The sequence below is a fragment of the Coenobita brevimanus genome, chromosome 47, assembly GCF_032717465.1.
Source record: "Coenobita brevimanus isolate Jiangsu-jjx chromosome 47, ASM3271746v2, whole genome shotgun sequence".
NCBI lineage: Eukaryota > Metazoa > Arthropoda > Malacostraca > Decapoda > Coenobitidae > Coenobita > Coenobita brevimanus.
Window position 1 is genome coordinate 3054913 of NC_137000.1, and position 20269 is coordinate 3075181.

General features: G+C 41.3%; 1 protein-coding gene across 1 annotated transcript in view; it reads left to right on the forward strand.

Annotated features, from left to right (window-relative positions):
- LOC145398974 (alkaline phosphatase-like) overlaps positions 1-20269 on the forward strand; it is a 303273-nt gene that overhangs the window by 163239 nt on the left and 119765 nt on the right. Inside the window, exon 2 of the mRNA XM_080271705.1 lies at positions 3204-3378. Within this exon, the coding sequence (XP_080127831.1) occupies positions 3204-3378 (175 nt within the window). The remainder of the gene's footprint in view (positions 1-3203; positions 3379-20269) is intronic.

The following is a 20269-nucleotide window of genomic DNA, read 5'->3' on the forward strand; positions in this document are numbered from 1 at the left end:
CTACTTCCCTCCCCCCCCCACACCACTACTACATCTTCACCACCATCAGTCAGTCCCTTCTGCTGAAGTCAGCAAGAAAAAATTAAAAGTAATTTCATAGAGTATAAAAAAAATGAGATGATATCAAGATGAAGGAAATTTATACTCGACCGGCGTAGTCTAAAAAAAGTTGAGATATTTTTTTCTAACCTGACGGATATTCCTAACCCCTCACAGCTCAACTGATGGTCACGTTTGGTCAGCCTGGGGGATCGCTTTGACTTTTCACCAAGGAGATTCATTTCTGTTATATAACTAATGTTCATGGAATGTTAGGTAACCACAACTTGGTATTTGAGCTGTGTGAGTGACCCTGTTCCATCTGATAGTAACAAATCGACTGTATTAGTGCTACTTTGTTACAGTGATGTGCCTTCAAAAATCTATAAGGAAAAAAAAAAGTGACAAAAATTTATATTACTGTGCACCTATCTACAATGGGTGTTCTAGGAAACTGATTTCTTTCCTCAGTACCTGTCATCAAGCTATCTGTCTATCTGTCTACCTATCTGTCTATCTATCTGTCTATCTATCAATCAATCTATCTATCTATTTATCTATCTATCTATATCTATCTATATATATCTATATCTATCTACTATCTATATCTATATCTATCTATCTATCTATCTATCTATATAACCCACTGGCACCAGTGTCCTCAACAGAGAACGGAACTGGGCATTTTCAAAATATAATAAAGAAGGGAACCCCCGGGTAGGGACCGTAAGCTTCGCGACTTTGAGCCGACAGGCGGAGGGCGGTACGCCTAGCACCCTTCCAGCAAAGTCCCTCGCACATGATTTCCGGGACCCAGTGGGATATATATATATATATATATATATATATATATATATATATATATATATATATATATATATATATATATATATATATATATATGTCCTTCGTGTTTACTAACGGAACTCATTTGACATGTTTCTTAGTTCATCTCTGTAGGACTCCACCGTCATTCATATGTCATTCTCTTTCCAAACCCCTTTCAGTCTGTCTGAATGTCTCTGTCTCTGTCTGTCTGTCTGTCTGTCTGTCTGTCTGTCTGTCTCTCTCTCTCTCTCTCTCTCTCTCTCTCTCTCTCTCTCTCTCTCTCTCTCTCTCTCTCTCTCTCTCTTTCTCTAATCATTCTGACCTGATTCTGCCTGTCACTCTGTCCTGCATTCTCGCCCCTGAAGCTTTTCTAATATTCCCGGCATTTAACCTTTTCACGCACTTAATCACCTCATTTCAATCTCATCTCATCGTCCGCCTCCCCAGGGAGCGAAATTTAATTTTCGTAATATGTCTTCACGAGAGGATTTCCTGATGTAATTTATCTTTTCACCATTCAGGATCCCATGACTCACTCTCACCTGAATAAAATCGTCTGGCGTCACCTGGAATGAAATATGAGAGTTGTCCCGGGTACAGAGGGTTATCATCAATTTTATAGCTCTTAGGCTTGAGCTGAATTATATCGTCTAGAGTTAACTTCGGTCTTTGTCGATATGCTGTTAGTCTGTTACCACCATTATTTTTTTTCATATGACAACGAATTTCACGATGCAGTAAGTCATCCCAACGGCGTCAAAATGCCACTTAGTAAAGCTACGAACAACATCAATCCAGTTTCTAGTCGACTGTACATATTAATCGAAAAGTTATGGCACATCTACACAGCATTTTGAAACATGCGATGAGGTTAGAAGAATGCATGACTGAGTTAGGAAAGTCATTGTTCAGTTGCACAGTGTACTATTATACTGAATTACTTCTAACCACATGAAGATATTCTGTATTGCGAAGATATAATAGTTGTATGTAAAAGAGTAACGGGAAGCAGAGAGAAAGGAGGGATTTGTAAATAAGAGACGCATACGCACACTCACGCACAGACAAAAACAAATGAGAAACAGAGAGAGAGAGAGAGAGAGAGCACTGACCCTCTTGCCACTCTCCCAGGACAGACTTAACATTCTTCCTACGTCGGAAACACATGGCGTCAAGTGCAGTGGCTAGCTCTCGTCTTTCCACTGTCTCTCTCTCTCTCTCTCTCTCTCTGTATGTGTGTGTGTGGAGAGAGAGAGAGAGAGAGAGAGAGAGATCTAAACATTCTCGGTACCCTGAGGAGAGTTTTTCTTTCCCCTTCCAGGAACATCCTAAAAAAAAAAAAAAAAAAAAAAAAAGACGTTCTCGTGTTGACAAGGTTGCGTAGATGTTAAGTGTTTTGTTAAGTGGTCGTAGTAAAAAGAATATTAGGGAATTTTCAGCTACTGCTCTAAACACATTTAATCATGTATTTAAAATGAGGAAGTTTGTCAAGGATATTTTAAAACATATTTCAGTGTTAACCCCTCAGTCTTTTTTGTTGTTTTAAAGTAAGCAGACACTTTCCAAAATATAAGAGTTACATGTTACCCTATTTAGGTAATCTTGTTTTTGTTACTATATTAGGTAACGTGGGGTCTGTCGGACCCCACGGAAAAAAAATATAAAAAAAATACTTCCGTTTGAGATATTTCAAAATGCTTCAATACACAAATAATTCAACCCCTTATCTTTAAATAGGGCAAGGAAAAATGAAGTTTAATTGAAAAAATATATATTTTTTTAAAGTTTATACAAAAATGATTAAATTTTTGGTATACAAATTTTAAAATTAAATCTTGCGAAATTGAAAAGTAATATCATGATTACTTGGGTGGCCTGCAGTAGACCGATGTTGGGACCTTCTGTATACAAAAGGAGAAAGACAGAAAATTGAAATAAAAAAATCACAAGAGGGCTCAACTGAGGTTACATTATAGGTAACCTGGGGTCTAACATACCCCATTGGCTCTATAGAGCAAAATCAGAGCCAGGTACAGCTATGACCCCATCATCCCCATGAAGAGCATCACTAGGCAGGAAGGTAATGAGACGGACAGATCTGTAGACCTTATGCTCATATTTTTGAAAATTAAATTTCGGGGACTTGGGTTTCTGAGACCCCACGTTACCTACCTAGGGGTACTTCAGCACGAGAGGTCTTAGGCTGAATAATACTATCTAGAAGCTGCAAATTAACCCAAAAGACGTCGTAGTATGGAAGGGATTAAACACTAGTGTCAAACAATACTCTCCTGCTCACGACCCAATCCTAAGCTCTTCTCCTCCTCCTCCAACAGACGTACAACATCGACGCTCAGGTGGGGGACTCGTCAGCGTGTGCCACAGCGCTCATGTGCGGGGTGAAGGCCAACGTGAACACGCTGGGTCTCGACCACCGGGGCAGGTTCGAAGACTGCATGTCCTCCTATACCTCTGGGGTGACCTCCATCATCGACTGGGCACAGAGGCACGGTTAGTACTATGGCTATTTGCTTATATTGTGCGTCCACACCAGATGCTTGCTGGCACGGATGGATGCAGGCGAGTATTTACATGGATTTCAGCGATGCAGAACTCCCGCCCGCGCCAGCAAGCATTTGGTGTGGACAGGACCTAACGTGTACATTTGCGATTAAGATTCCTACCCGTAAATACACTTCTATATTGTATCTGTAGCTACTTCCATCGCCGAATGTTCACACAGTCGAGTTAATACTTACGTTGTACAGTCTCTGTAAAATTTTCTCCCCATTTATTCCGACCTACAATAATCAATATTCGGACTGCTTTGTCATCTTTTTTTCTCTATTGTAAGGGACGAAAATGTGTCTTGAGTTCATTTACATTGTTAATTATTAAGATATACAGTCGTGGTCAAACGCTTCTCCTTATCTACTCAGTGTCATCTTCGTGGAGTAGGTACAGTGGCATGTTTTTTTTACACATACATTCGCGGTCAGAAGTCCCTAACATTCTGTCTCTCCCTCCTTCACACATATCCAGTGGAAAAGAATCAGGTTAGAGAGATGGTTATGGATGACAGCGAAGTCAGTCATCTATCCATCTTATAAACTTTCTGCAGTAAACACAGATCCTTCGCTGTAGTTTCTCTGCAAAAGCCGTGTATCGTCGACAATAGCATCCTCGTTTTGAAATGTTGTGCCTGATATATATCTCGAGTGGGTGTTGGGAAATTAATGCCGTACCTGACGTGTTAGGCAGTTACGGAGAATTACTAGTCCCGGAGCATGTATTCATCCATTAGTTTTTGCAGTTCACTGGCACATCCATCAGTGAAAGAATATATTACTGCAACATTGAATATTAAAACTCCTTCAATACGATGATTTCCTTCCTCTTATAGGTAGTCTCAGACGATTTAATTCAATTCAGGGAAGACCTCTTGTAGTATAGCAGCTAATAAGGCTGTTTCTTTACCTTTCAGTTCAAAATTTTTTTCTTAAACTTAGTGAAATCTCTTGAGGTTAGCAAGAATTATATAGAAAAGACACCCAGGGGTTCAAAGGGTTCAAAGGAATTGCAAGGAAAGAGGTACAGAAAATGTACTTATGTAAGTTAAGCTATAGCTTATGTCTAGGAGAATCATACCTACGTACTGAATTTGTGCCTATTTTGTTTATTAATTCCTCTACTATATTGATACGGTCAATAATTGAATAATATCGTCTGGCTGAGGAAGAAATAAACTACAGATTACGTTTTCGGGCTGAAGGGGTTGAAGGTAAATTAACTAGAGATTGTACTCGGGTAATATAATCCCTGATCTGTGTGTCCTCGTCTCTTTCTCCAGCCACACGACACTCCTTTCAACGAGCTCAAACCACAACTAACCGCAGCCCGACCTTCATCACTGCCCATCTCATCCCCTCCTGACCTCAACCTCCACCTTTCCTCGCCATCCTCTTCTCTCCTTTCCATTCCGCTCACATCCACTCTCCTCTTAGCCACTCCCGTATTGGCTACTTGATTGTTATTCATTCCCTTCCCCCCCATTTCTGCCCATGTCTCGAACTCCTCCTCTTCCTCTTCCTCTTCTTCCTCCTCCTCCTCCTCTTCCTCCTCCTCTTCCTCCTCCTCCTTCTCCTCCTCCTCCTCCTCCTCCTCCTCCTCCTCCCTTTCCTGTCCTTCCTCTTCTTTCCTTTCCATTCTGCGCACGTCCACTCTCTGTCTTGCTTCTCCTTATAGCCGCTGTTTTCTTGCCTCATCGTACAGCTATTCCTCCCTTCCATTTTTACCATTCTTTCCTGGTCTTCTCCTTCTCCTGCTTTCCTGTCCTTCACCAATTCTCTCCCTTGTATTCCACGCAGTTCTTCTCTTCTTCCTAATATTCTCCCGTCCTTTCTACCTACATGCAGGCTTTACTTCTGTCCACTGCTTATTTTCTTTTCTCCATCCTTACCTTCTTCCTTACTTGTCTTTCATTTCCTATTCTGTGCTCCATCCACTTCTCTCCTTTCCATTCTGTGCATGTCACTTTTCTACTCCCCCTTCTATTCATTCCTTCGGAGCCTGCTGATGCTCAATAATTGCCTTTTTCCAATATTTACCAGTCCCTCTTTTCCTCTTCCTCCTCCTGCTTATCTGTCCTTTCATCTTTCTATTCTGATCGCATCCATTCCTCATTCACTTTCTTACACTCTCTTTTTGCCTCCTCGTAAATCCACTCTTCACCTTTACTTTGATCTCTGTTCATCTCTCCTTCTCACCACTTTTGCTCTCTCTTCCTCCTACACCACTTTACTAAATTCTAAATTCGGTCCATCTCCAGTTCAGTCCGTCTTTTCATTTCTGAACTTCTTTGTGTGTGTGTGTGTGTGTGTGTGTGTGTGTGTGTGTGTGTGTGAATGCGTGCGTGCGTGCATGTGTAACCCAGCAACAATTCTGCCCTTAGTCGTTTTTACCCACATCCACATCTGCCCACCCACCCCAACACGTGCACCCACATGCTCTCCTGCCCATCGTCATTGCTATCACTGTAATCCACATTCACTGCTATCTCTACTCTCTCCCACAGTTACTGTAACCTACCTTCACTTTTGCCCACGTTCACTCTTACGCACAGTCATTCATACCCACGTCAGGTCCTGCCCGCCTCCGCCTCTGACCAGTCACTCATTCACCCTTACCAACATTCACGTCTGTTTATCCTCACACTAACCAAGTCATAACCCACATTCAGCCCTGCCCATCTTCACTCTGGCCCTGTCACGCTAACGTACATTCATTGCTTCTTACATTATTCATATTCACATCCACTCCTAATACTTTAACCTGTATTTTTACCCACATTCACTCTTACCCACCTCAGTTCTAGCCCACAGTTACTTATATTTCTCCCACATTCACTCTAAGCCATTCCCACTCCTGCCCACACACTCCAATTCGTCTGCCTGGCTCGTCTTTCGCTGAAACTTGAGTCGCCATCTCGTTCTCAGAGTTGTGGCAAGGAAAACATACATATCTTTAATCTTTCCCGTCTTATAAATGCCACACAGATTACAGGAAGGTCAAACAGAATTCACTCTTTCTTAACGACGACGCAGATTTTCTTTTTGCTAACGATACACGATTCTTTTTCTTACTTTTTTTTTTCCTTAGTGAACACCTCTCGTAAAAACAGAGGTAGAATTATTACCAAGGTAGGCAGTTGCGAAGTTGGATTTAAAATGGTTAGTGGTACCGTGAATAAAACCAAAAAGACTCCATCATATTAGATAAGCTATCCACTAGACAACGAAACACACACACACACACACACACACACACACACACACACACACACACACACACACACACACACACACACACACACACACACACACACACACACACACACACACACACACACACACACACACACACACACACACACACACACACACACACACACACACACACACACACACACACACACACACACACACACACACACACACACACACACACACACACTTTTAGGCTATATGAAATTCCCTGGCGGTTCCAAAAGAATAAGTTATGATTTCTCGTGTCCTTCGACGTCGTGGAGACTGATTTAATCTTTAGACAACGAGAAGCCATTCCAAAGCTGAATATAAAAGTTTGACGGTAGCAATAAACAAGAAAATATGTAAATCAATCAATAAATAATCAGACAGATAGTTAATGAAGATTTCTGTCATCGTTAAAAGGCTGACAGCACTAAAGTTAAAAGCATTCAAGCCTTCACTGTATTTCAAACGTCCACGAATGATGTGGCTTTGTAGTGATCTAAAAGAAAATTCAAATCTCTCTCTCCATACAGCTGCTGTCACCATGGACCACTTCTATGTTTCCTCTAAGGAGCTTTAGAATATTGGGTCCCCTAGACTAAAAATTCTTCCTTAATATATATATATATATATATATATATATATATATATATATATATATATATATATATATATATATATATATATATATATATATATATGCCGAGCCACTTGCTACTTTGGCGGACATAACGGGTGCTGTGGTTGAACCAGTGTCGCATACTAGTATGCTTGCACCCAATCGGCTGAAGGCGGGCCGATTACACTTGGTTCAAAGACTACACACACATCCAAAGCCACTACAACCCTACAATTACAAGCACTTCTCACCCTACATACAGTCTCTACCAGACAGCCTAAGCCACTGGGTAGAAATACATTGGCTTGTATCGTCCCTGCTTCGGTATGTATAAGCCGGTCCTGCAGTGGACCTCAACGGCTGATGATGATGATGATATATATATATATATATATATACTGTATAAGTAGCCTACAAATCATAAGAATACAGATCATAGAAATTCAGGTACAAATAATTTTCCACATACGGCTGCTGTCACCATGAACCACTTCAATGCTTCCTGCACGGGGCTCTTGAGAATTGGGCGGCCGTGGCTGAAAACTCTCCCAACTGTACTTTGTCTTCAGGTGCCTCTCTCCCTGCCGCCATCACTCTGCCCTCGTCCACGCCCTCTCTCTTACAAACGGCTTCTCTCTTGTCCTTTACAAACAACGAGCGTGAATTTTACCTCATATTTTGCTACTTTTGCAATGTACAGCCTTTCCTTATTGTAAATTAACTTTTCTTGTTATGATTTACACTCTCACGACCCCATTACTTCCCTCTTCTCTCTGATCTTTTATAAACAATGCAAACGAATTTTATCTCCTATTCTGCTTCTTATTCCATATTGCTATTCATCCTTTTTGCTAGCTTTTCCAGTGGATCTTACATTTATCGGTCTTTGTCCCTTTTTATATCTATTTATCGTAATTAACCTGTTTCCAAGTTGATTTCACATTCCTCATCTGCAAACAAGGTGAACTGGATATCCTTTTAAGTTTTCATCGTCTTCTTTCCTTTCTCATACCCTGCATCTGCTCTTCCTCACATGACCATTTCCTGTAACTCCAAACATTTTACTATCCTCCTCCATCAGGAAAATAAATATGATTTTTCTCATACCTTTAATCTTTTTGTTTCTTCCCTGTTTGTTTTCCTCCTAACTAATATGAATTACATCAGCCTCAATCATCTCTCTCATAGATAGCACGAATTAGCTTTACCTCCTTTGTTATTATTTTTTAACTACGCCTTTTCTTCCTCGCATAAAATATCATCTTTTCCAATTGCCCTCAGCTGCAGTAGTGAGAGTTGGGGTAACTACTGCAAAAACGTTTTTCAGTGTATTATATATATAAATATCTATCTATCTATCTATCTATCTATCTATATGTATATATATATTCTGTCTGACTTTTCTTATCCTTTTCGAGTTAATTTTCTTCCCTCCGTTTAATACTTTCTTCTCATTTTTCTGTGCTTGTTTAGTCGTCGTTCGTCATTTCTAATTAATTTTAACCCCCTTACTCTCCTCCTCTTCAAACAGCACGAACTCATTTCACAATCTATTTTTTACTCATTCTTTTTCGCTTAAGTACCTTTACCCTCACTGTATTTTACTTACTATATTTTACTTCTTCAAATTAACGCAAATTGCGACAAAAAGTCGAAAACGTGGTAAATTTACCTCAGATCTACACATTTTTTTCCTCTCTCTCTCTCTCTCTCTCTCTCTTCTTTTCTTTTCTTTCCCACACATCCTTATCTAACCCAGCATCATCTTTCCTCTAATAAAAACTGTTTATTTAACCATCTCGTCGTCTCATCGTAATAGTATCCCCAGAGCACCAGATTTAATTCCCCACTGCATTCTATTCACACTTAAATATTCAAACACTCCTCTTCACTGCATGGACCCCTTATTGGATCTTCCTCTCCTTCGTTCCTTTTTCTCCTGCGTGCCGAAACGTAATCACCCTTTGAGAATTCAGACAAATTTTTCACTCTTTTTCGATTCTGCCTTTTTTGATCCAACAGCTTTTTAATCTTTTACTTTGAGACTTTTTAGTTAATCCCGTGAGTCAGAGTCTGTCTTTCGTTCTTTCATTTTTTTTTTTTAATCATACTAAACCAGGCGTTTGTATTCAACTTATAAAGGATCTATATTTGTAAATAGGTTCATAAAGGCTACATCAAATCGCTTCGGTGCTAGAGAGAGAAGCCTTCAAGTGACAACACCCCTATAACTAGGTGGTGGAGGTGCCCGGTTATATGGTCGTCCCTCGTTCCCCTCCAACGCACAAAATGGAAGGTGGCGGCCTGCAGAAAGGCAACTTCCGCCTGTAGTCCACTGGGTTTACGTTCAGATGAGCCTGGGGTTGCAACTACCATTATTATTAATCACTCCAGTTCGAAATGTCTCCTAATCTTATAAAGAAAAATTAACATTCTAGTTTAGGATACTTAGTAGCTTGTCCTTCCTTCCTGTTCCTATCTTTAACTTTGGATATGATTTCGACTTGTATTCAGCTATTCACCTGTGGTCTACTATAGTCTGTTCATTTTAACCTGACCTAAAATTGCCATCTCTCCATCTTGAATGCTGAGTTGTAACAACAGATTAACACTAGAATATAGTGGAAATGGAAAATAAGTGCTGTGGAAAGGATGCAGAGCCGTGGCATTGTTGTTTTCTCTCCGTGAACTAAATGAAATAATCAATAAAAGGACGAGAATTTGGATCAGATTAAGGCGAATGAACTATAGTATTTTTCTGATTACTGCCCCATCGATGGTCCTGAAGACTCAGTAATGCAAGAGAGATGGCATAACTTTTCCCAAATATTCTGTCCGCTTTTCACGCACGGCGTCCTGATGTTAGTCTGACCGGCATCGAATCCATGCCCACGCATATTCAGTAGTTCAGGTGAGATGTCATAACCTCAAATAAATCCTCTATTCAGCTTGCACCTTCGATCTGCTGGTCTTAATCTGATCTCAATTGTATAAATGACCTCTTATCCTCAGTAATTCAATAGCAAGGCCGTAACACAGCCAAACACAGACCCTCTCTTCAACACACGTGTATTCCTGCTCTCCACTCACATGTACAGTACACCCACGTAAGCTCTTTGTATCACTCCCACGTTGGAAGTGTGTGACGTATGTATGGATTAAAACAACGTGGGAGTCAGGGAAAGCACCCATTAATGGAGTGAAACTTAGTGCAAAGTCATAAGTAGGGAAGAGGACAGAAGAAATAGAAGATAGTGAGGCAGCGAATTCCAGGGGAAGAAACTAGAATCAGGACTTAAACCAACATATGTGAGCAGTACGAATATTTAGCAGGTAGAGGAAGATCACAAACACATAAGCATACAAGAGATACCATAACACAGTTTAACACAGAACCTCGCTTTACCACACCTGTTAGCTTTCTCGCATTCTCCATTCGCACTCACACCCACGTAAACGCTTTGTCTCTCTCCCACGCTCCAGAAATGTGAGAACTGTATCAGAAAACGGACAATGCGACAAGTAGAGAAAGTATTCGTTTATGTCGCGAAGTTTGCCGATTAGTCAGAAGGATGGTGAAGGACAGAGGAGGAATTAGATGATTTGGAAGTGATTTCAGGGGATGGAATGAGCGACGCTGCTTCAACCAACATGCGTGGGCAGTATTTCTTGGGTAGAGGACAATCACTAACACAGACAAGCATTCTGGAGGTGCCATAACCTTACCTAACACATATCTTCGCTTCACCACACCTGTTTTCTCTCTCACCTTCTCCATTCATATCCACACCCACGTAAACGCTTTGTGTCTCTCCTATCCCCAGAAATGTGAGGAATGTATTGGAACGCAGCAACGTGACAGGAGGAGCAAAGCACAGATTAACATTCATGCTCTTGTGCTCACTCTCAGCTAAATAGAATCATAAGGTTTCATCTGGAGTAGAACGCTAGAGTTGCCCTGACTATGGGTGGATTAATGGAGACAGTATTATCACTCTCAGGCTCCTATACTCACCATTTCCTGAAAAATCGTCAGGCGTTAGCTGGAATAGCCTAGACGCCCTAACAATGAGAGTGTTAAGGTTTTGGAGCGTTTCGCCAGTATGGAAAAAGGGAGACGAAGGAAGAACCAGACGGTAAGGAAGTAAAGTCCAAGAGAATGAAGGCGGCAGGTATCTCACTGGTTAGGGAAAATCACAAATATACAAGAGCAACCAATATCCCAAAAGAGATTCCATAACCTTTTTTGACAAAGATCCTCTCTTCACTATATCTGATTTCCTCACCTTCCACATCCACGTAAACGCTTTGTTTCTCACCTTCACTCCGGAGTTGTGGGGATTTTGTAAGTATTCGAAAAAAACGACGTGATAGACAAGGAAAACATACTTTTGTGCTGTGGGGTCTATCGATTAGTCAAAAGGAAGGAGGAGGATAAGAAGAAATAGACGATGAGGAAGTGAATTTAAGAGGGAACAAGTGTTGGGACTTAAGACAACATGTATATACAAGTAATATTTCGCGGCATAATTACAGATACACACATTTTTGCAAGAAGGAGGGATGCCTTCATGCGGTGACACCATTGTAACTGGTTGGCTTCGTTGTCCGGTTATACAAACATCCTTCCGCTCCCTCCTCGTCCAGTGAAAGGAACATGATGGTCTGCAGTAGGGCAGGCACAATTAGAAATCCACCGGGTCCACATCAAGCTGAACCTGGGACCATAACAACAGCATCAGCAAGAGAGGCCATAACCCTACCCTAACAGAAATCCTCCCTTCACCACACCTGTTCTCCTCCTCTCCCCTCCTCTCCCCACCAACACCCACGTCTCTCCCTCTCTCCCCACCCACACCCACACCTCTCCCTTTCTCTCCACGCACACCCACGCTTCTCCTTCTTTCCCCACCAGCACCCACACCAACATAAACGCTTTGTGTCGCTTCCTCCCTCCAGAAATGTGAGGAATGTATTGGAAAGGAAATAGTCACTGTCGGTATAAAAATGTGAAACTGTGGTATGCCCGCTCTCTGTCGCTTATTCTCCTCTGTCTTGCATGGAAATTCTGGTGCATTTGAAAGCGAAGGACACACAAATATTCCGGGGAAAAAAATAATGCCTGGTCTACTGAAAGTTTATAGTTAAATTTATGCAAGAAGGAATTTTATGAGGCTCTTTGATGTGCCTTTGCGGAATTGCATTTCGATGTTTGCAATAATAATAATAATAATAATAATAGTAATAATAATAACAGTAATATTCTTTGATAATTACCCAATGTAAATCTAGATCAAACAGTATATCAATAGCTGGCACGATCAGATGAGATATATGACAGACCAAAGCTACCAAATTATCGCCCTTTGCATTAATAATAGTTTTCCACAAAGGTTTCAACGCTAAGTACAAAGTTATAACAGACGAGTTTCACCGACAATTAACACCCACTGGTCCATTTTATCATCGGCTCAAGGGGCTTTATAACACATCTTCCTTTACGATTTATTTTGTGTTGTACACTTTGGAAATCTCTTGTATAATGTGTATGTATGTAATTCTGACACCAGCTGTCCTGGAGAGGGAAGCCTTCACGTGGTGGTACCGATGTAACCTGGTGATAGATCTACCCAGTTATATAAAAGTCCCCCAACTCCTTTCCTGTTCCCCGGAAAGAGAATGGTGGACTGCAAGGAGTAGGGGAACATCAGCCTACAGTCCACAGGGATCGCCTTCAGATGATCCTAGCCACAGCAATAACAAAATCTAATGTCAAAATAAATTCCACATACAACAAGCAAGAAAATAGTAAAAGAATGCATTGAAAAAGGTAACTAGAAGAAAAAAAAATAGAAAGGCAAGAAGAAAACGAAGAACGGAAAAGAGAAAACCCAAACTTTGAAATCTCAGACATCCATAAATCCGAGTCTTAAAAAAAAAGAAAAAGAAAGAAAGAAAGAAGAGGTGTTGTCAGCATCGTGGGTTGTATTTAGACGAGGGGCCTCGCAGTGAAGGGGTTATGGATTCTGTAGTGGAGGTATTATTAACAAGAAGACAAGAAGAAGAAGAAAGGCGTAGAGAGTGAGGACAAAAAAAAAGAAAAGAAAACGAAATCAAGAAAATAAATGAAGAAAAAAAGAATAAAAGTAATCCAAGGGACCAAAAAAAGAGAATAGAAGAGAAAAGAAAAAACGAAAACTAACTGAAACGTGACACATAAATCCTCTGCAGGAATCAAAGCTCTAAACATAAATCCAAGGCTGGGGAAATGAGAGAGAGAGAGAGAGAGAGAGAGAGAGAGAGAGAGAGAGTGTGTGTGTGTGTGCGCGGGGGAGATCTCCCTCAGGGGTATCAGATTATACACTACTGCTAATAGACGATGTTATTCGACTTAAGAAGAGAGACCATGTGTAGTTAAGAGGTTGATGACTCGCTAATGGGGACGTTAATGACAGTAATCCATGCGTAAAAAAAGAAAACAGATAAACAGAAAAGTGAAAAAGATATAAAAAGGGAGGATAACAGGGCAGGAGGGAAGAAACACAAAAGAAAAGGAGAGACGAGAGAGAGAAAAACAAGAGGAGACAGAGAAGTAGAAGAAGAAGAATTAAAATAAGAAAAAGCAAGAGAAAATAAAATAAGAGAACAGAAAATAACAACGAAAAAGGGAGAAAGACTGAAACATAAGAGCCATAAATTCTAAGTCAGAGAAATCAAAGCCATTGAGTGAAACATCTGGTGTGTGTGTGTGTGTGTGTGTGTGTGTGTGTGTGTGTGTGTGTGTGTGTGTGTGTGTGTGTTGCGGGGGTGAGCTGCTTCAGGGCTATCCGGCTACACCCTACGAACACCCAACACCACCCCACGCCACACGCTGCGGGCTTCATGGCACTTATTTATCTGCCGCATCCTCACACACAAATCTGTAGCCCCGTTTGACTCCCTGAGTTAGTTAAGCTGTAGTTTCTCATGATTATGGTCTCTTGCATCAGATGGCGTATTCTTCCATGGTCCGTTCGTTTTCACCTGACAGAGATCCCTAACCTCTTTCAGCTCAGTTGATGGCCGGGTAGTCAGACTGGAGGGCTGATCTGGTTAGTAACTGAAGAGGCTCTTTTCTACCTCATAGCTAGATGAGGTCTAGCAACCATGGCTTAGTACTCAAGTTATGGGAGTGGTCCAGTTCCGTCATGTGAAAACACCACATAACACCACACCACACCACGCCACACCACCACACCCTACCGCACCACGTCATGCCATACCACGCCACGCCAAGCCATGCCACACCAAGCCATGCCACATCACACCACACCATACTACACCACACCACATGCTGCGATCTTCATATCACCTCCCCTTCCTCAGCACATCTGCATCTCCATTACTCTTATTGCCTTGGTTATATATGCAAATTGCAGTTTATACAGACTTAACAGGCTCATTGTCCGGATAACATTAGTGCTCCTCCAGCTAACGGTAAACGATTTTCTTCATCTGAGTGGACCATTGAGACTGAGAGGGTAAAATGTTTGGGACAGTGGCAGTAATTATAATGTAAAACTATTCCATTTGCGATTCACGCGAGTCTCATATAATCAGGCTCATTTAGTCTCTTTTGTAAAGTCAGATTGGTAAAGCGGACATCTCACAATCCGCGAGGATGAGTTCAACAACCATATAGAGGTGGTCATTAAAAACTAGACACCCTCCCAACTTGTCCTCACCTTGCCAGTACTCGTACATACCGTTGACATGCAGACTCTGGCATACACAAATACAGTCAGGTCAACATTTCTTCTTTAACCTCTTGACTACGAGTGCGAAATCCTTGTTTTATTCTTATAACCACCAAGCGATTTTATTCAGCATATGTAAGACTTTTCGAACGAGAGGTATGAGATATAGCCGATATTAACTCATTCAAAGCACGAGGTCTTTCCTACGATAAATAAAGTCGTCAAGAAGTAATGAAAGTTTGCCTACCATTCCACTGCTTCTACATCCCTCTTCCTGCGCGTTTGCCACCTTCATTCCTGATGCGCCATTTCAGAGAGCATCTTCCATAAGCAGGGAAACATACCAAGCCTCTCTTTTCCTAGGAATATTTGCCAGTAGAGGAAAACGAGAGCTAGAAGAGGTGAAATATTAACGGACCTTTGTATTTTACTGTACTTCACACGGACTGACAGGGATACAGACACAGGACCATATTCTACGTGGCTTTGGGGATTTCCTAACACCGTTTCCTTAGCGATTTATTTGGCACATTGCACCTCAGTATTTTCTTGTATGGTATTGATGCAGAGTTTATCGATATCAAAACGAAATAACGGATAAGAATAAGGCTTACGTGCAATACACAGAACGAATCGCCAAGGAAGATATGCTAAGAGGCTTCCATTATGGCCCAAAGTCTATTATAAAATCTCCATGGGCTCTGCAACAAGCGGTGACCTTGACACACTTGTTCTGCAGTTCCTTGTGCCACCCAGTCAGCCAGCATTTCACACGGTGGCCTTCAGAAAATAGCGAAGTGTGTGTGTGTGTGTGTGTGTGTGTGTGTGTGTGTGTGTGTGTGTGTGTGTGTGTGTGTGTGTGTGTGTGTGTGTGTGTGTGTGTGTGTGTGTGCAGTGGCGCCCTCTGTCACGAAGCAGATTTTAGTGACAGACGCTCACGGTTCACGTCACCGCCCCGCCGAGCCTCTCACCCTGAAACACGAGAACCCAGCCCAGATTTACCACATGTTTTCCCACGCGCTTGATGCTCCCTCCCCGTCGCCTTCTGTTGCTCTTTTGTTGCTTCTGCTGTTGCTTTGTTATCGCTCGGTTTCTGCTTTGGCTGTCTGTTGTTGGTGTTGTTATCATAGTTTTCTTTTTAATTTCTGTGTGTGTGTGTGTGTGTGTGTGTGTGTGTGTGTGTGTTTATACTATACTGTTTTTTCACTTGCCTGATTCTCCCTTTTCTGCTTCTGTCACTTCTGTTTGTTGCTTCTGTTGTTGCTTGGGTTCCTAGCGTTGCCTTGTCTGTTGGTGTTACTGTTGCTATCACTGTTATTCTGTGCTGTTTTCTCACGCTTTTGCTACTCCACCTCCTTCCGTCTCTCCTTCTCTTTGTTTCCTATTCTGTTGTTTTTTTGTGGCTCTGGTGTTCCTTGATATTCTACTGTTTCTGTTATTTATTCTCCCTCTGTTCATATTGCAACGCGAGAACCTGGGCCAGATTTACCACATGTTTTCTCACGCGCTTGATGCTCCTTTTGCTTTTCCTTCTGTTGCTCTTTATTGCTTCTGCTGTTGCTCTGTTATTGCTCTGTTGCTGTTGCGCGATCCTACTGTTGATATCATTTTTTTTTTTTTGCTGTTTTCCCACACTCACTTGCTGCTCCTCCTTCTTCTGTCTGTCTGTCTGTCTGAATGTCTGTCTTTCTGTCTGTCTGTCTGTCTGTCTGTCTGTCTCTCTCTCTCTCTCTCTGATACTTTTGCTGTTCCGCTACAATTCCCTGTTGTTATTCTGGGTTAACACTTGTTGCTGTTACTGTTACTACCACTGTGTTTCCCTGTTACTTTCTCAAGTGCTCCCTGCTCCCTCCCCATCTACTTCTCTTCCCTCTCTTTTGCCTTTGCCGTTGCTCATCTGCTGTCCCTCCTACACCTACCCCTCTGTTTTGCCTCTGTTATTGCTCTGTTGCTGATCTTGGCTCCTACTGTTGCTGTGATCTTTTGTGGTGCTTCGTAGGCTATTACGTTTCCTGCTATTGTTATCCTCAGGTGGGAAAAGAGGTCTTGATGATGATGATGATGATGATGATAGTGATGATACTGTCTTGTGCGGTCAGGCTGTACTGTATATTTAAGTCATCATTCTATTCTTTCCTTGCATAGTTGGCTTCTTTACAGTTACTTTTGTCATCGCATTCTTTTTTTTATTAAGGGGTTGGAATGTTTATTGTTACTTCCCTCAACAATACATTCTTCATCACATTCTTTCTCAGTGTTTACATTTGTCATCAGTGCATTTGCCTGTGTGTGTGTGTGTGTGTGTGTGTGTGTGTGTGTGTGTGTGTGTGTGTGTGTGTGTGTGTGTGTGATGTTTATCTTTACTTCTGTCAGTTATCTCTTTTTCTCCAGCGCTGGGATGTTTATAATTACTTTTGTCATAGCTGTGTTCTTTATTAGAGGTGCTGGAATGTTTATAGTTCCCCATGTCATCACTAGCTTCCTTCTTCGCGTGGCTGAGGTGTTTATATCGACGTTGTTGTATTCTTTCTTTGCGGGTTTGGGTCATTTATAATTACTTCTCTTATCACTGCATTTTCTTCGCGTGGTTGAGATGTTTATACGTGCCTATGTCCTCTCTTTGTTGTTTCTTTGAGGGGTTGGCATGTTTATATATACTTATGTCACACTATATTCTTCTTTGAGGGGCTGGGAAATTTTTTGTTTTTACTGTCATTATTACATATTTTCTTTGAGGGGTTTGAATGTTTATTTTTTCATGTCACTTTTACATTCTTTCTCTGAGGGGTTCGCATGTTTATTATTTCTTTCTTTGAAGAGTTGGGATGTTTATCTTTACCTTTTCATAACTGCATTCTTTTTCCTGTTGGTGTCAGCAGTCTCAGTCTCCTGTAGCTCACTTCCAGATGAACAAAATCGTTTGACTTAAGAGAGAATAGAGTATTAGAATTGTTTAGACCATTTGAGGTTAAAGGTACCAGGATTAACATGCTCAGGGCCCTATACTCCTCAACTAAGAGAGAGAGAGAGAGAGAGAGAGAGAGAGAGAGAGAGAGAGAGAGAGAGAGAGAGAGAGAGAGAGAGAGAGAGAAGTGTCTGCAGTTATTAGTCGCAATAACATACAACAGCTGACGTAACCATAAGAGTATTGTTGTTACTTTTCTTTTATTTGATGTTACCGCTGCTACCTTTGATCTCGCCTCTACACACATCCATTATCCCTTGAGCTCGTATTCATGAAGTTAAGTCTAAGTTATGTATCGTGTACTCTTATATCTCTCATTTTTTTTTTTCATACATCAACCTAACACTTTGCAACCAGGCCAAGGTGAATAATAAAATTAAGGAGATGATGTAATACTGATTTCTGATAGTATTTCTCTGCTATGGAAATTGACTAAGATCCTTCCTGAATGCGCCCCCTCAACCATCGTCTTTTTTTTAATGTCGCGCCAGCTTTTATCTCACGTCTGAGTGGGTACTTGTTGTTGGCTGTGATTGATAGTCGTGCTGCTAACTAACTCATTATCGTCAATGATGGGCCTAAATAATATTGTTTACTCAGCTGCCTATTGCATTTATTCTTTATTCATTATAAAAACGTCAGCCACGGCAACCAATGATTAAATAATGTCCATAAATGAATAAATAAATATATAAATAAATAAAATGGAAAAAAGTTTATTGGGCTCTTCATCGAGTCTAACACAAGAAGGAGGCAGAGAAAGAATTAGATGGAAGTATCAAATGGGAAGGAAGCGATTTTGCAGGAGAGAGAAATAATGGCGGAACTCAGCCCAACTCGCAGGGACAGTTTTTTTCTGGGTGGGGACAGTTACAAGCACATACAGACATAACTGACAAAGGAAGCACCCACGTATAAATCCAGAATACAACTGGCAACCTTTCCTTTACATCCTGGTCCCTAATTTCAGCTCTAAGCAACGAAATGGGCAGGGTAAATAAGACTTCATACAAGAGCATTTTGATCGGCCTGGAAATTGGACCCTAAGCTATAGAATGTGGCCGATCATGTCACCGGCTGCACATCTACCCTCATCCAAACAGTATGATTCTTACCGTAAGCATGCTACTGTTGTTGTAACTGTTTTTTTCATAACGGGCTTCCTGTTGCATTTATAAAGCAGCTAAATTGTAGACTATGACTAGTTGTGGTGCGGAAATAAATGTACCGTATGCTTTCTGTATTCAGTACATGTGTAGCTTTATAACGTGCTACTATCCACTGCAGGAATCAATTACGCGTACCATAAACATTACCGACTGTTATACGGATTCTTGAAATGGGTGACAGTAGGAACTTGGAAAAAATCATTGGCCGACAAACCATCTCCCTTGTCCACAAACCCTAACAAATGACCTTAAATGTTACATGAGAATCGGGCCAAGCAAGAACAAAGCTATATTTTGTATCGGTTTTCCAACATGAAGCTATATGTAAATCAAAAACCATGTAACTAAGAAAACATCAGGATGGCAGGGGTAAAAAAAAAGAAAAGAAAAAATCCCCGCTATTTATTTAGCATCACAGCAGCGCGGGTCATGCTATACCCGTCAGATAATGAGTTTTATCACAGAGGGCGGGATCAGCTTCCATCCCTAAGTGCATCATGAACCAGCATCACTGAGAATTGTGACTCATCCTGCCACAGCGGAGACGGGAGTAATAGTAGTATATGATGGATGGCCGTACTAGTAGTAGTAGATGGAACCCGAAGCTCTTCTGAATGTGAACCCAGTGGACTGTAGGCTGAAGTAGCTCATCTCCTGCAGTCCACCAACTTCCTTTTCGGGGATAGGGTTGGAAATGAGGGACATTGTATGGCCAGGCAGAGGAGTCAGCCGGCCTTATCAGTGCCATCACGTGAAGGCGTTCCTCTCCACCACCATAGGCTTGATAATCTCTGGAAATAGAATGAAATTAGGGCGCTAAAGCCATGAGACAAGACATCCTGAAAAATCTGAGAAGAAACCTAGCACAACATAAATACCACTTTTGACGAAATTTGAAACTCCGTTTAGGATATTCCGATACACCCATTACCTGTGAAACCCTTCGTTCCTGTGACGTATTACTCATTCTTGCTGCCTTCAGCCAATTTTATGCAGCGTAGAGGAGACTACGGTGGAGTTATATACAGCTTTTCTTAATCAGCTTAGATCTCTCCTAAGTTGAATAAAGCCGTTGGGAAGTAGCTAGGGTAAGAGTATGGCTG